The sequence below is a fragment of the Gymnoscopelus microlampas genome (genome assembly GCF_963454915.1).
Source record: "Gymnoscopelus microlampas genome assembly, chromosome: 2".
In the NCBI taxonomy this organism is placed as follows: Eukaryota; Metazoa; Chordata; class Actinopteri; order Myctophiformes; family Myctophidae; genus Gymnoscopelus; species Gymnoscopelus microlampas.
In genome coordinates, this window is record NC_139939.1 from 61,615,695 (window position 1) to 61,631,877 (window position 16,183).

Below are 16,183 nucleotides of genomic sequence, written 5' to 3' on the forward strand. Positions count from 1 at the left end.
CATATAAACGTGTATAAAAATACATGCAGCTTTGACAATATGTTCATTTAGTATAAATACATGAGATTATGTTCATATTGTATAAATCAACAGCATATTTAATCTGCAGGTTGATTTACAATCACAGAAGATATGAAACGTTACAATGTTACTGGAGTGTTGATTCATGCACACACACACACACACACACACACACACACACACACACACACACACACACACACACACACACACACACACACACACACACACACACACACACACACACACACACACACACACACACACACACAGGTCTAGACGGAGCTGAAGACGGGGTTGGAGAAGTTCATGGTGGATTCATCGTCTTCCAGGTCAAAGTCATCTGGTCTGAGATCAGCTTCAAACATCCTCTGGAGGAGAGCGTCTACGGTCCTGTAGCCTGGAGAGATCAATAAACTAATCAATACGCTAATCAATACCCTAATTAATAAACTAATTAATAAACTGATCAATATCCTGATCAATAACATCCTCTGGAGGAGAGCGTCTACGGTCCTGTAGCCTGGAGAGATCAATAAACTAATCAATACCCTAATTAATAAACTGATCAATAACATCCTCCTGTAGGCTGGAGTGATCAATACTATGCTCAATATCCTGATCAATAACATCCTCTGGAGGAGAGCGTCTACGGTCCTGTAGCCTGGAGAGATCAATAAACTAATCAATACCCTAATTAATAAACTGATCAATAACATCCTCCTGTAGGCTGGAGTGATCAATACTATGCTCAATATCCTGATCAATAACATCCTCTGGAGGAGAGCGTATACGGTCCTGTAGCCTGGAGAGATCAATATCCTGATCAATATAGTGATCAATATCCTGATCAATATCTTACAATAAATGCACTGAATCTCTGTATGTATGTCTGTAATCCATGTATCTGGAGAAACGCTCAACCGACCCACTTAAAAAAAAAAGAGGATTTGTTTATAACTTACTTTGTGAAGAGATCTTAAAGTAGTACAATGCAACTCCCAAAAAAACGATTTTTAGCAGCCTCTGCTGGTCACTACCGTCGTTGCATGCTTGAAGTCGATGCCTGCATTACCCAGAATTCCATTTGTTTTCACCGGAAGACGGAAGCGTTTCAAAAAGTGTTCTTTTAATTGTTTTATACGATCTGTGGATCGTTTCTCTCAGCCAGTGGAGCTTTAGTTACCGTGAGCTGTGTTTTCTTTTGCTGTTTTTCAATCTTCAAATCCTATAATGTCTTAAAAACAGCGTGAGATTCCTTTTTGTTATTCGCGCAGTAGTTCCTGGCCAAACAGGAAACCAGTGCATTTCCGTTTCCGTTTTCCAGCCGGATTACGTCATTTTCGAGGGAAGGACGGCCCGCCATCGTTTCAATAGAAAATATAATAGAAAAGGCTTTCGGGGGTGAAATTCATAGAGTGGGTGTTGTGAAACATTTGCCACTCACAAAAGATATACAATTTAACTTTAGTTTTTTTTTTAAAGTTACCTAGTATTACTTTAAAGGAACTTTTATAACTTACGTTGTGAAGAGTAGAGATCTTAAATTATTTGTTCATAACTTACGTTGTGAAGAGATCTTAAAGGATGTTTATAACTTATGTTGTGAAGAGATCTTAAAGGATGTTTATAACTTACGTTGTGAAGAGATCTTAAAGGATGTTTATAACTTACGTTGTGAAGAGATCTTAAAGGATGTTTATAACTTACGTTGTGAAGAGATCTTAAAGGATGTTTATAACTTACGTTGTGAAGAGATCTTAAAGGATGTTTATAACTTATGTTGTGAAGAGATCTTAAAGGATGTTTATAACTTACGTTGTGAAGAGATCTTAAAGGATGTTTATAACTTACGTTGTGAAGAGTAGAGATCTTAAATTATTTGTTCATAACTTACGTTGTGAAGAGATCTTAAAGGATGTTTATAACTTATGTTGTGAAGAGATCTTAAAGGATGTTTATAACTTACGTTGTGAAGAGATCTTAAAGGATGTTTATAACTTATGTTGTGAAGAGATCTTAAAGGATGTTCATAACTTACGTTGTGAAGAGATCTTAAAGGATGTTTATAACTTATGTTGTGAAGAGATCTTAAAGGATGTTTATAACTTACGTTGTGAAGAGATCTTAAAGGATGTTTATAACTTACGTTGTGAAGAGATCTTAAAGGATGTTTATAACTTACGTTGTGAAGCGATCTTAAAGCGTAGAGTAGATTTGTTCTTGGTAGATTCTGAGTTGTCAATGGCGTTGTCGTCAGTTTCCATGGAATCCACCAGAGTTCCTTCTATCTTCTCTCTGGAGAACAGAACAAAATGAGTTGTTTTCTGTAAATAAACCTTCTATTGATGATGATTTGTATTGTATTACATGTTCTGATGATGAATTGGATACATGGGACAAGGATAAAAATAAATATACACAATACATAAATAACAAGCTCAAAAACGCTCTGTGTTCAAAAACGTTGCTTTAGACGAATGCATTGTTGTCTTTACTCTGAAAGCCAGGTTGCAGGTTTTACCATCTAAACTTAACCTCTCCATCTGGTTTCCAGGCAACCATGCTCCTCACTGTATACATCATGGTCATGAACAAACAGCTGAAACCATGTCCCACATCTTAAACGGGTGCCATGTGTACAGGAGACTCTACATAAGTAGGCATGACAGAATAGTGGATTTGATATCAATAGATATCTCTTGTATTTTCAGGTCCTCCATCATGCTGTATAAGCATTCTACTGTGAAGCCGAGCATGTTTAACCTGTGTAACGATGATTCTGTGTTCTCTAACATTATAACATGTTTAACCTGTGTAATGATATTCTGTGTTCTCTAACATTATAACATGTTTAACCTGTGTAATGATGATTCTGTGTTCTCTAACATTATAACATGTTTAACCTGTGTAATGATGATTCTGTGTTCTCTAACATTATAACATATTTAACCTGTGTAATGATGATTCTGTGTTCTCTAACATTATAACATGTTTAACCTGTGTAATGATGATTCTGTGTTCTCTAACATTATAACATGTTTAGCCTGTGTAATGATGATTCTGTGTTCTCTAACATTATAACATGTTTAACCTGTGTAATGATGATTCTGTGTTCTCTAACATTATAACATGTTTAGCCTGTGTAATGATGATTCTGTGTTCTCTAACATTATAACATGTTTAACCTGTGTAATGATGATTCTGTGTTCTCTAACATTATAACATGTTTAGCCTGTGTAATGATGATTCTGTGTTCTCTAACATTATAACATGTTTAACCTGTGTAATGATGATTCTGTGTTCTCTAACATTATAACATGTTTAACCTGTGTAATGATGATTCTGTGTTCTCTAACATTATAACATATTTAACCTGTGTAATGATGATTCTGTGTTCTCTAACATTATAACATGTTTAGCCTGTGTAATGATGATTCTGTGTTCTCTAACATTATAACATGTTTAACCTGTGTAATGATGATTCTGTGTTCTCTAACATTATAACATGTTTAACCTGTGTAATGATTATTCTGTGTTCTCTAACATTATAACATGTTTAACCTGTGTAATGATGATTCTGTGTTCTCTAACATTATAACATGTTTAACCTGTGTAATGATGATTCTGTGTTCTCTAACATTATAACATGTTTAACCTGTGTAACGATGATTCTGTGTTCTCTAACATTATAACATGTTTAACCTGTGTAACGATGATTCTGTGTTCTCTAACATTATAACATGTTTAACCTGTGTAATGATGATTCTGTGTTCTCTAACATTATAACATGTTTAGCCTGTGTAATGATATTCTGTGTTCTCTAACATTATAACATGTTTAGCCTGTGTAATGATGATTCTGTGTTCTCTAACACTATAACATGTTTAGCCTGTGTAATGATGATTCTGTGTTCTCTAACATTATAACATGTTTAGCCTGTGTAATGATGACTCTGTGTTCTCTAACATTATAACATGTTTAGCCTGTGTAACGATGATTCTGTGTTCTCTAACATTATAACATGTTTAACCTGTGTAATGATGATTCTGTGTTCTCTAACATTATAACATGTTTAGCCTGTGTAATGATGACTCTGTGTTCTCTAACATTATAACATGTTTAGCCTGTGTAACGATGATTCTGTGTTCTCTAACATTATAACATGTTTAACCTGTGTAATGATGATTCTGTGTTCTCTAACATTATAACATGTTTAGCCTGTGTAATGATGATTCTGTGTTCTCTAACATTATAACATGTTTAGCCTGTGTAATGATGACTCTGTGTTCTCTAACATTATAACATGTTTAACCTGTGTAATGATGATTCTGTGTTCTCTAACATTATAACATGGTTAACCTGTGTAATGATGATTCTGTGTTCTCTAACATTATAACATGTTTAACCTGTGTAATGATGATTCTGTGTTCTCTAACATTATAACATGGTTAACCTGTGTAATGATGATTCTGTGTTCTCTAACATTATAACATGTTTAACCTGTGTAATGATGATTCTGTGTTCTCTAACATTATAACATGTTTAACCTGTGTAATGATGATTCTGTGTTCTCTAACATTATAACATGTTTAGCCTGTGTAATGATGATTCTGTGTTCTCTAACATTATAACATGTTTAACCTGTGTAATGATGATTCTGTGTTCTCTAACATTATAACATGTTTAACCTGTGTAATGATGACTCTGTGTTCTCTAACATTATAACATGTTTAACCTGTGTAATGATGATTCTGTGTTCTCTAACATTATAACATGTTTAACCTGTGTAATGATGATTCTGTGTTCTCTAACATTATAACATGTTTAACCTGTGTAATGATGATTCTGTGTTCTCTAACATTATAACATGTTTAACCTGTGTAATGATGATTCTGTGTTCTCTAACATTATAACATGTTTAACCTGTGTAATGATGATTCTGTGTTCTCTAACATTATAACATGTTTAGCCTGTGTAATGATGATTCTGTGTTCTCTAACATTATAACATGTTTAACCTGTGTAATGATGATTCTGTGTTCTCTAACATTATAACATGTTTAACCTGTGTAATGATGATTCTGTGTTCTCTAACATTATAACATGTTTAACCTGTGTAATGATGATTCTGTGTTCTCTAACATTATAACATGTTTAACCTGTGTAATGATGATTCTGTGTTCTCTATCATTATAACATGTTTAGCCTGTGTAATGATGATTCTGTGTTCTCTAACATTATAACATGTTTAACCTGTGTAATGATGATTCTGTGTTCTCTAACATTATAACATGTTTAACCTGTGTAATGATGATTCTGTGTTCTCTATCATTATAACATGTTTAACCTGTGTAATGATGATTCTGTGTTCTCTAACATTATAACATGTTTAACCTGTGTAATGATGATTCTGTGTTCTCTAACATTATAACATGTTTAACCTGTGTAATGATGATTCTGTGTTCTCTAACATTATAACATGTTTAACCTGTGTAATGATGATTCTGTGTTCTCTAACATTATAACATGTTTAGCCTGTGTAATGATGATTCTGTGTTCTCTAACATTATAACATGTTTAACCTGTGTAATGATGATTCTGTGTTCTCTAACATTATAACATGTTTAACCTGTGTAATGATGATTCTGTGTTCTCTAACATTATAACATGTTTAACCTGTGTAATGATGATTCTGTGTTCTCTAACATTATAACATGTTTAACCTGTGTAATGATGATTCTGTGTTCTCTAACATTATAACATGTTTAACCTGTGTAATGATGATTCTGTGTTCTCTAACATTATAACATATTTAACCTGTGTAATGATGATTCTGTGTTCTCTAACATTATAACATGTTTAGCCTGTGTAATGATGATTCTGTGTTCTCTAACATTATAACATGTTTAACCTGTGTAATGATGATTCTGTGTTCTCTATCATTATAACATGTTTAGCCTGTGTAATGATGATTCTGTGTTCTCTAACATTATAACATGTTTAACCTGTGTAATGATGATTCTGTGTTCTCTAACATTATAACATGTTTAACCTGTGTAATGATGATTCTGTGTTCTCTATCATTATAACATGTTTAACCTGTGTAATGATGATTCTGTGTTCTCTAACATTATAACATGTTTAACCTGTGTAATGATGATTCTGTGTTCTCTAACATTATAACATGTTTAACCTGTGTAATGATGACTCTGTGTTCTCTAACATTATAACATGTTTAACCTGTGTAATGATGATTCTGTGTTCTCTAACATTATAACATGTTTAACCTGTGTAATGATGACTCTGTGTTCTCTAACATTATAACATGTTTAACCTGTGTAATGATGATTCTGTGTTCTCTAACATTATAACATGTTTAACCTGTGTAATGATGATTCTGTGTTCTCTAACATTATAACATGTTTAACCTGTGTAATGATGATTCTGTGTTCTCTAACATTATAACATGTTTAACCTGTGTAATGATGATTCTGTGTTCTCTAACATTATAACATGTTTAACCTGTGTAATGATGATTCTGTGTTCTCTAACATTATAACATGTTTAACCTGTGTAATGATGATTCTGTGTTCTCTAACATTATAACATATTTAACCTGTGTAATGATGATTCTGTGTTCTCTAACATTATAACATGTTTAGCCTGTGTAATGATGATTCTGTGTTCTCTAACATTATAACATGTTTAACCTGTGTAATGATGACTCTGTGTTCTCTAACATTATAACATGTTTAACCTGTGTAATGATGATTCTGTGTTCTCTAACATTATAACATGTTTAACCTGTGTAATGATGATTCTGTGTTCTCTATCATTATAACATGTTTAACCTGTGTAATGATGATTCTGTGTTCTCTAACATTATAACATGTTTAACCTGTGTAATGATGATTCTGTGTTCTCTAACATTATAACATGTTTAACCTGTGTAATGATGACTCTGTGTTCTCTAACATTATAACATGTTTAACCTGTGTAATGATGATTCTGTGTTCTCTAACATTATAACATGTTTAACCTGTGTAATGATGATTCTGTGTTCTCTAACATTATAACATGTTTAACCTGTGTAATGATGAGTCTGTGTTCTCTAACATTATAACATGTTTAACCTGTGTAATGATGATTCTGTGTTCTCTAACATTATAACATGTTTAACCTGTGTAATGATGACTCTGTGTTCTCTAACATTATAACATGTTTAACCTGTGTAATGATGATTCTGTGTTCTCTAACATTATAACATGTTTAACCTGTGTAATGATGATTCTGTGTTCTCTATCATTATAACATGTTTAACCTGTGTAATGATGATTCTGTGTTCTCTAACATTATAACATGTTTAACCTGTGTAATGATGATTCTGTGTTCTCTAACATTATAACATGTTTAACCTGTGTAATGATGACTCTGTGTTCTCTAACATTATAACATGTTTAACCTGTGTAATGATGATTCTGTGTTCTCTAACATTATAACATGTTTAACCTGTGTAATGATGAGTCTGTGTTCTCTAACATTATAACATGTTTAACCTGTGTAATGATGAGTCTGTGTTCTCTAACATTATAACATGTTTAACCTGTGTAATGATGATTCTGTGTTCTCTAACATTATAACATGTTTAACCTGTGTAATGATGAGTCTGTGTTCTCTAACATTATAACATGTTTAACCTGTGTAATGATGATTCTGTGTTCTCTAACATTATAACATGTTTAACCTGTGTAATGATGAGTCTGTGTTCTCTAACATTATAACATGTTTAACCTGTGTAATGATGATTCTGTGTTCTCTAACATTTCAGCTAACACCCTGATGTCATTGTTGTTAATGAAAACCATAGGGAGGTGTTCATTCTGGAGGTCGGCTGTACTTTTGATAACAGCTTAGAGGAAGCCTTCCTAACCAAAGTGATAAAATATCAACAGCTAGAGCAGACCATCTCTCAGCTAGGCTACAGATGTAAACTTTTTTTTTTTTTTAATCTTTGGTAGTCTATAGGACACAAGTTGGTTGTGAGGGGCCTGCAAATGGCCGGCCTCTCCAAAAGGAGGTCCAAACAATTAGCAAGGTTCTGCTCAATATCAGCTGTTATAGGAAGCCTCTCAATGTGTTTCCTTTACCCATGATTGTGTTGTCTGCTGTGTGTGTGTGTGTGTGTGTGTGTGTGTGTGTGTGTGTGTGTGTGTGTGTGTGTGTGTGTGTGTACATACTGTTCCACCCCCAGTTGCAGTTCTTCTATTTTTTTCTCCAGGGTCGTCTGGAGGTCACTCTTCTCCAGAGTGTATTCAACGAAGAACACCTCCAACACAAAGGCTATGAAGATACTGAAATACACACAATACACAACACTGAAATACACACAATACACAACACTGAAATACACACAATACACAACACTGAAATACACACAATACACAACACTGAAATACACACAATACACAACACTGAAATACACACAATACACAACACTGAAATACACACAATACACAACACTGAAATACACACAATACACAACACTGAAATACACACAATACACAACACTGAAACACACACAATACACAACACTGAAATACACACAATACACAACACTGAAATACACACAATACACAACACTGAAATACACACAATACACAACACTGAAATACACACAATACACAACACTGAAATACACACAATACACAACACTGAGTGTCTATTGATGACAGTAAAACATCCACAGGGAGGCTTGATTGGTCTAAACTAAGTGAGCAGGATATTAATCACTATAACTCACTCACAGACAAATCATTAGATACTGTTGTTCTTCCAAGGGAAGCCATGCAGTGCACTGACACTAACTGTACAAATGTGCATCACTGTAGAGATTTATGTGCTACTTATGATCTTATCATAAAAGCTTTAAATGACTCGAGTAAGGGTCTTTACAAGGGTAAGAAAAAAGTGTTTAGCATAAAACCTGGTTGGAATGAACATGTGACTGAGCTACACACTGCTGCTTTTAAAGTATGGTCAGAATCAGGCAGGCCGAGACAGGGGTCTGTGTTTGAACAGAAACAGGCCACTAATGCCAAATATAAGTATGCTGTCCGCTTCATTAAAAAGAATGAGGACACAATGAGAGCTGACTCACTTGCCAGAAAGTTGCGAAACAACAGCTGTGTTGACTTCTGGCAAGAGGTCAAAACCATAAAACGCAGTAAAACTCCATTACCTTCTTCCATTAAAGGGGTGTGTGGGCCGGGCAATATTGCTGAATTGTGGCGGCAACACTACTACAGTATGAGTTGTTCAACTGTGTTAAGAGTGACTCTTTTGTGGTGGAAATGGTTGAACCCACTGAAAATGTGACAGTTAGAGCTGAGGAAGTTTACAACACTATAATGAAGCTAGAAAAGAACAAAGCTTGTGGCCTGGATTACATCTCAGCTGAACACTTAAAACATGCCAGTCTTAAGCTTGCTCCTATACTTGCTCTATGTATTACTGGATTCCTTAATCATGGTGTCTTACCAGATTCAATGTTATCTGTGCTGCTAGTGCCAGTTATCAAGGACAAAGTAGGGAAAATAAATAGTATTGATAATTATAGACCGATTGCTCTAGCTAGTATTCTCTCCAAAGTCCTGGAGAAAATCCTGTTGGACAGATTGGACGGGTTTATTACCACAGCAGACAACCAGATCGGTTTTAAAAGGAAACATGGTACTGATATGTGTATATATGCTTTAAAAGACATTTTAGCTAATCATAGAAGTCATAATTCCACCATGTTTTTGTGTTTTATAGATGCTTCTAGAGCATTTGATAGATTGAATCACTTCAAATGATTTGACAAAATGTGCCAAAGAGGGGTACCCATGTACATTATAAGGATACTAGCCTTTTGGTATGCTCATCAGACTATGCAGATGAAGTGGGGTAATACTGTGTCTGAACATTTCTATGTAGGTAATGGTGTTAAGCAAGGGGGGATTTTATCTCCCCTATTGTTTAATTTATACATGGACGATCTGTCAAGGAATCTGAACCTGTGTAATACTGGATGTGTCATACAGTAGGGGATTCTGTTGTCAACCACCTTATGTATGCGGATGATTTAATTATCTTTTCTCCGTACAGTGCAGGCTTACAACAGCTTCTGAGGGTCTGTTCCCAGTATGGCATAGAATTTAATATTAAGTATAATAAAAAGAGTAGCATCATGATTGTACGAAGTAAAGAGGATAAAAAGGCTGTATTCCCTAATTGTATTCTCAGTAGCAACAATACTATCTGTGTGCAGTGAGATTAAGTATCTAGGTCACTATATATCTGATCTCTCAGATGATAAAGACATCCATAGACAACGATGCAGATTGTATGCCCAGGCAAACATACTAATGCGGAAATTTCACAAATGTTCTGTAGATGTCAAGGTCTCACTGTTTAAAGCTTTCTGTACACCTTTGTATACGGCTCACCTGTGGAGTAACTACAAGGCCAGCAGCATGAGAAAACTCAAAGTAGCATACAGTATAATGAGGCTCTACGGTTGCTGGTGAGGGTACCAAGATGGCACAGTGCCAGTCAGCTGTTTGTTAACTTGGGGGTACCTACCTGTACCTGTCAAGCCCTGTTAAGAAACTTAATGTACAAATTCATATGTCGTCTTGAAGAGTCTGACAATCATGTTATTAAGATTTTAATGAATCCTATCATGAGCTCCACTAGGTTCTCTTCCAAGATATGGAAACATTGGCGTAACAGCCTCTACAGACTGTGAAGGACTGTGTTCTTGTTTTATGTGTTTTATGTTCTGTTCTGTCTTGTTTTATTTCTTTGCTTTTATTTAATTTTAGCGATGTGTAAGTGTCATATTGTACTGCTTTTATGGACTCTGAGTCTGAAATAAAGATTGAATTGAATATTCAAGGAAGAACACAACAATAAGTACTTGATGATGATGATGACGACGATGATGTGGAACAGGATGAAGAAGAGCGCCGCCGCTGGGTGAGTGACAGCTATGAAACCACTGGTCAACAGTGACCACGCCCATTAAGGACAAAAACAACCAATTGCAGCACAGCACACGCCCATTAAGGACAAAAACAACCAATTGCAGCACAGCACAAGCCCATTAAGGACAAAAACAACCAATTGCAGCACAGCACACGCCCATTAAGGACAAAAACAACCAATTGCAGCACAGCACACGCCCATTAAGGACGCACAGACTTTAATTAGATAGATTGATATGAACTCTCACTAATATTAAAGGACATCTCATTGGTTGACCACAGTAACACTAATATTAAAGGATATCATTGGTTGACCACAGTAACACTAATATTAAAGGACAAATCATTGGTTGACCACAGTAACACTAATATTAAAGGACATCTCATTGGTTGACCACAGTAACACTAATATTAAAGGACATATCATTGGTTGACCACAGTAACACTAATATTAAAGGACATATCATTGGTTGACCACAGTAACACTAATATTAAAGGATATCTCATTGGTTGACCACAGTAACACTAATATTAAAGGATATCTCATAGGTTGACCACAGTAATATTAAAGGACATATCATAGGTTGACCACAGTAACACTAATATTAAAGGACATCTCATTGGTTGACCACAGTAACACTAATATTAAAGGACATCTCATTGGTTGACCACAGTAACACTAATATCAAAGGACATCTCATTGGTTGACCACAGTAACACTAATATTAAAGGATATCATTGGTTGACCACAGTAACACTAATATTAAAGGATATCATTGGTTGACCACAGTAACACTAACATTAAAGGATATCGTGCCATTGGTTGACCACAGTAACATTAATATTAAAGGACATCTCATTGGTTGACCACAGTAACACTAATATTAAAGGACATCTCATTGGTTGACCACAGTAACATTAATATTAAAGGACATCTCACTGGTTGACCACAGTAACACTAATATTAAAGGACATCTCATTGGTTGACCACAGTAACAATAACATTAAAGGATATCGTGCCATTGGTTGACCACAGTGAGTTCCAGCAGCAGGATGAAGGAGGAAACCAGGTTGTTGAAGTTGTTCTTGCAGTACTTCAGTTTGGAGAACGTAGAACCTTCCAGGAGAACGTTCCCACAGTAAGAACCGGCCGGGTCGCTGGAGTCTGAGAAATACTGAACTCTCCCTTTAAATAACTCCATGCCCACCATGGAGAAGATGTAGTACACCACCTAGTGGAGAGAGAGGGAATGACAGAGAGACACAGAGAGAGAGAGAGAGAGAGAGAGAGAGAGAGAGAGAGGGGGGGGGGGTGCCCATATATGGTCATTAAAGGGATAGTTCACCCAAACAAATACTTTTTTTCCTGTCAATTAGTCACCCCATGGAGACTTCAATTCATGGATATTTTTTGTCTCATTCCTAAGCCAATACTGTGATGACCAGCGGACCGGTAGGCATCGGTTCCGGTAGGAGACACAAAGGAGACTCTTTGTTATTAACACTCGCATGGCGGCAGTAAGACGATCACTGTAGCGGTGAGCTTGAATTAGGCAAACAAACGCGGTTTAGGAAATAGTTACATTTACACTGTTGAGTGAAAATTGGAGCCTAAAAATGATTCACTGGTAGAGACAGAGTAAACAATATGTAGGCCTACTTAACTCTTTTACTGCCATGGACTCGATATCGCGCCGAATAGCTTTTTTATTGTTTTATATAAGATTGCGCTGTGATCTTCAAGCCGGAGTGACCACTTTCACTGTAACTCACACGGATACAGAAATAACATCAATAACGTAATTTCCGCCTCCATCCACTCTCTGTATTGGTTTCCTGCAGATACCTGTAACTCCAGTTCATTTGTTTTGCCTTCGTTTCGACAAGGCAGTGTTTTCAATTGCCTCTGTGGCTGAGGGAGCGATAGTTCCGGTTAAAACATTTTTTCTCTGGGTGACGAATAATGATCCCCTTCGTGTTTACCAACCGTCTTACTAGCGATCAGTTAGAACCAGTTGGGGAGGTGGGAAAGACGCTCATTTTTTGACATAACATGGTATTTTCACAAGTTCCAGAGATCCTGTCTGTGTCCACACACGGTGAATCCATCCATCATTATGGATCTGCGTCTTCTGTGATCATTTGAAAAGGTTATAAAACACAAAATTCTCTGACATGGGTGAGTTTATTCATGTATATACTCTGGCAGTAAAAGAGTTAAGTTACACAGATTAACTTTTCAAAGTAAAATGAGTGCCTGCTGTCTGAAGCCGGGTCCACAGACGCCATCTCTTTGAAGAGTGCGTATGAAACAGCTGATCGCTGTAGCACGGTTCATACAGCCATAGATCAAGTTTGTGACGCATCACCACCCTATAGCCTGATCTACCGGGGCGGCAGTGGCTCAGGGGTAGAGTGGCTGGGTAGTGTGAGCTGGAAAACCGCAAGGTTCCCAGTTCGATCCCGGGCTGGGGGCGCTCCCCTGAGAGTTAGTGTCGAAGTGTCCTTGAGCAAGATGCTGAACCCCTAATTGCTCCCGATGAGCAGGTTGGTGCCTTGCATGGTTTCCTCCGCCATCGGTGTATGAATGTGTGTGTGAATGGGTTAATGGCACTATCAATGTAAAGCGCTTCGGATAGAAGCGCTATATAAATGCACCATTTACCATTTACCATTTATCTAAAAGCCACTTACGCATACGTAACTATTACTGGAGTCATGAACACTGAGGATTTACTGCATGCGTTGCATCGTGTCTGAGAGAGAGAGAGAGAGTTGTTGTCCGCAACTCCGCACAAAGTTCTACCATGGACGAACAGCAATGTTTTCATCTTTTAACTGACAACATCTAGAGGTTAGGTTTATGGGTTTGTGTTAGAGTTATTTCAAACACTGTCATTTTTATTTGGAATGGCAATGGCAACGCATTCTAACTTCAAGAAAATGTCGGGAGTCAGTCCGGGCCGCCAATGATCCATCAACTAGAACAGTGGTTTTCAACCAGTGGTCCGGGGACCACCAGTGGTCCTTGAGGGGGTTCCAGGGGGTCCCCAGCCAAATTAATAGTTAGAAACCAAATTGACCCTTATGTGTCTGTAACTCTGAGAGTGTACAAATGGATGATGATGATTACAGTGTAGATTAAGACCCCCAAGAAATCAAAATGGTTGCGTCCCTGACATATCTTTTCAAATGGGGGCTAATATGTGTCAATTTGGGGGTCCTTGGCATGAAAAAGGTTGAAAACCACTGAACTAGAACAATGACGGTCTCCAGGTGGTCTGGAGGTGTGAAGGCTCTCTGGCTGGGGGAGAAAGGGTGAGAGCGGTCAAATTTACAGAAAAATGTAACACCAGGGATGGTATGATGATGATGACTCATTTCATATTTAGAAAACCTTTGAGATGAAAAAAAACAAACAGATGATTTGAATGGAATATTTAGTAAAAGTAATTTAAGGAGAACCTTCTGAGAGCTTCATGAGCAAAGATAATCCACTTCAAAATATATACATCGGTCAAATTGACGGCTTAGACACCCGAGCGTTAAGTGTATTATAAGTGTGTTAAATGATATGTGTATTATAAGTGTGTTATATTACATGTGTATTATAAGTGTGTTATATTATATGTATATTATAAGTGTATTATAAGGGTGTTATGTTATAATTGTATTATAAGTGTGTTATATTACATGTGTATTATAAGTGTGTTATATTATATGTATATTATAAGTGTATTATAAGGGTGTTATGTTATAATTGTATTATAAGTGTGTTATATTATATGTATATTATAAGTGTATTATAAGGGTGTTATGTTATAATTGTATTATAAGTGTGTTATATTATATGTGTATTATAAGTGTATTATAAGGGTGTTATGTTATAATTGTATTATAAGTGTGTTATATTATATGTGTATTATAAGTGTATTATAAGGGTGTTATGTTATAATTGTATTATAAGTGTGTTATATTATATGTGTATTATACAGTAAGTGTATTATAAGGGTGTTATGTTATAAGTGTATTATAAGTGTAAGTGTCAGACAACAGACCAGGATGAGTTGTCCAAACGTCAGGATGGTAGGACCAATCTTTATCAGAGTGTTGATGATCATCCTGAACCTATAGGAACACACAGACATGAGCCAATCACAATCATTTACTTCATGAAACAACCAATCACAATTTACTTCCAAGCTTCATATCGTTGTCAGACAGAAATCTTATGTATCCATATTCCATACTTTTTGTCTCCACCAGGCCGAAAGGCATGGCGAGAGAGTATGTTTTGCACCCTGTCTGTCTGTCCGTCTGTGTGTCCTTCTGTCTGTGAGCAGCTAATCTCCGGCACCGTTGGCCCGATCGCTGCGAAACTGTGCACACACACACTCCCTGGATGCCAAAGCCGAACCTCTGCCCCGAATTTTTCAGATTGGCCTGTTGTAGCGCCACCAGGAGGCCGATTTTTGCAAAACACATTCTTTTATATTACTCCTACAGATTGTGTACAGACATCACGCAAATCGGTACACAGTATCTCTATAGTCATGTGATCAAGATGGATGTGTCCGGAATTTCATATTCCATCCTAATTGGCTAACATTAGCTTACAAAGTTTGCATGATAGTTCCGTTTTGAACAAAATGCCTCAAATCATGAACGCAGTGTGTGATTTCCGTGACATTTTGCACACACATTCCTATTAGGCAGAGGAAGAAATGCCACCCTTTTCACATTGGCCTCTTATAGCGCCACCAGGAGGTCTGATTTAGCAAACCACATTGTTGGAACTAAATGCCTCAAATCATGAATGCAGTGTCCGATGTGAAAGGCCTAAGAAGAAATGGCAGCCTTTCCACATTGGCCTATTATAGCGCCACCAGGAGGCCACAATAACCTATCTGACCTGGCTACGAGGAGCACTTTTTCTAGTTCCCCCCCCCCCTGCATTTTGGCGAGACATGCTACATTCATCGGCCTGTAACAAGGGAAGGGGGAGTCGGGTTCCACTCATAATTCCCACTACATCCCACTACTCCCACTACATCCCACTACTCCGACTACGTGGCTTCCGCGTGCAGTCAGGGTTAAGGTTAGGGTTAGGTATAGGGTTAGCCGTCAGAAAGG

The 16,183-nt window shown here is 36.6% G+C and overlaps 1 protein-coding gene across 2 annotated transcripts in view; it reads right to left on the bottom strand.

Moving 5' to 3' along the window:
• The window catches only part of tpcn3 (two pore segment channel 3), a 45,514-nt gene continuing 29,331 nt past the window's right edge, over positions 1-16,183 (bottom strand). For both annotated transcript variants that reach the window (XM_084043871.1, XM_084043870.1), the window contains 6 exons: positions 15,109-15,178; positions 12,066-12,282; positions 10,984-11,074; positions 8,261-8,374; positions 2,207-2,319; positions 1-421 (listed from right to left, as the gene is read on the bottom strand). In XM_084043871.1, the coding sequence (XP_083899997.1) occupies positions 297-421; positions 2,207-2,319; positions 8,261-8,374; positions 10,984-11,074; positions 12,066-12,282; positions 15,109-15,178 (730 nt within the window). In that variant the 3' untranslated portion in view covers positions 1-296. The remainder of the gene's footprint in view (positions 422-2,206; positions 2,320-8,260; positions 8,375-10,983; positions 11,075-12,065; positions 12,283-15,108; positions 15,179-16,183) is intronic.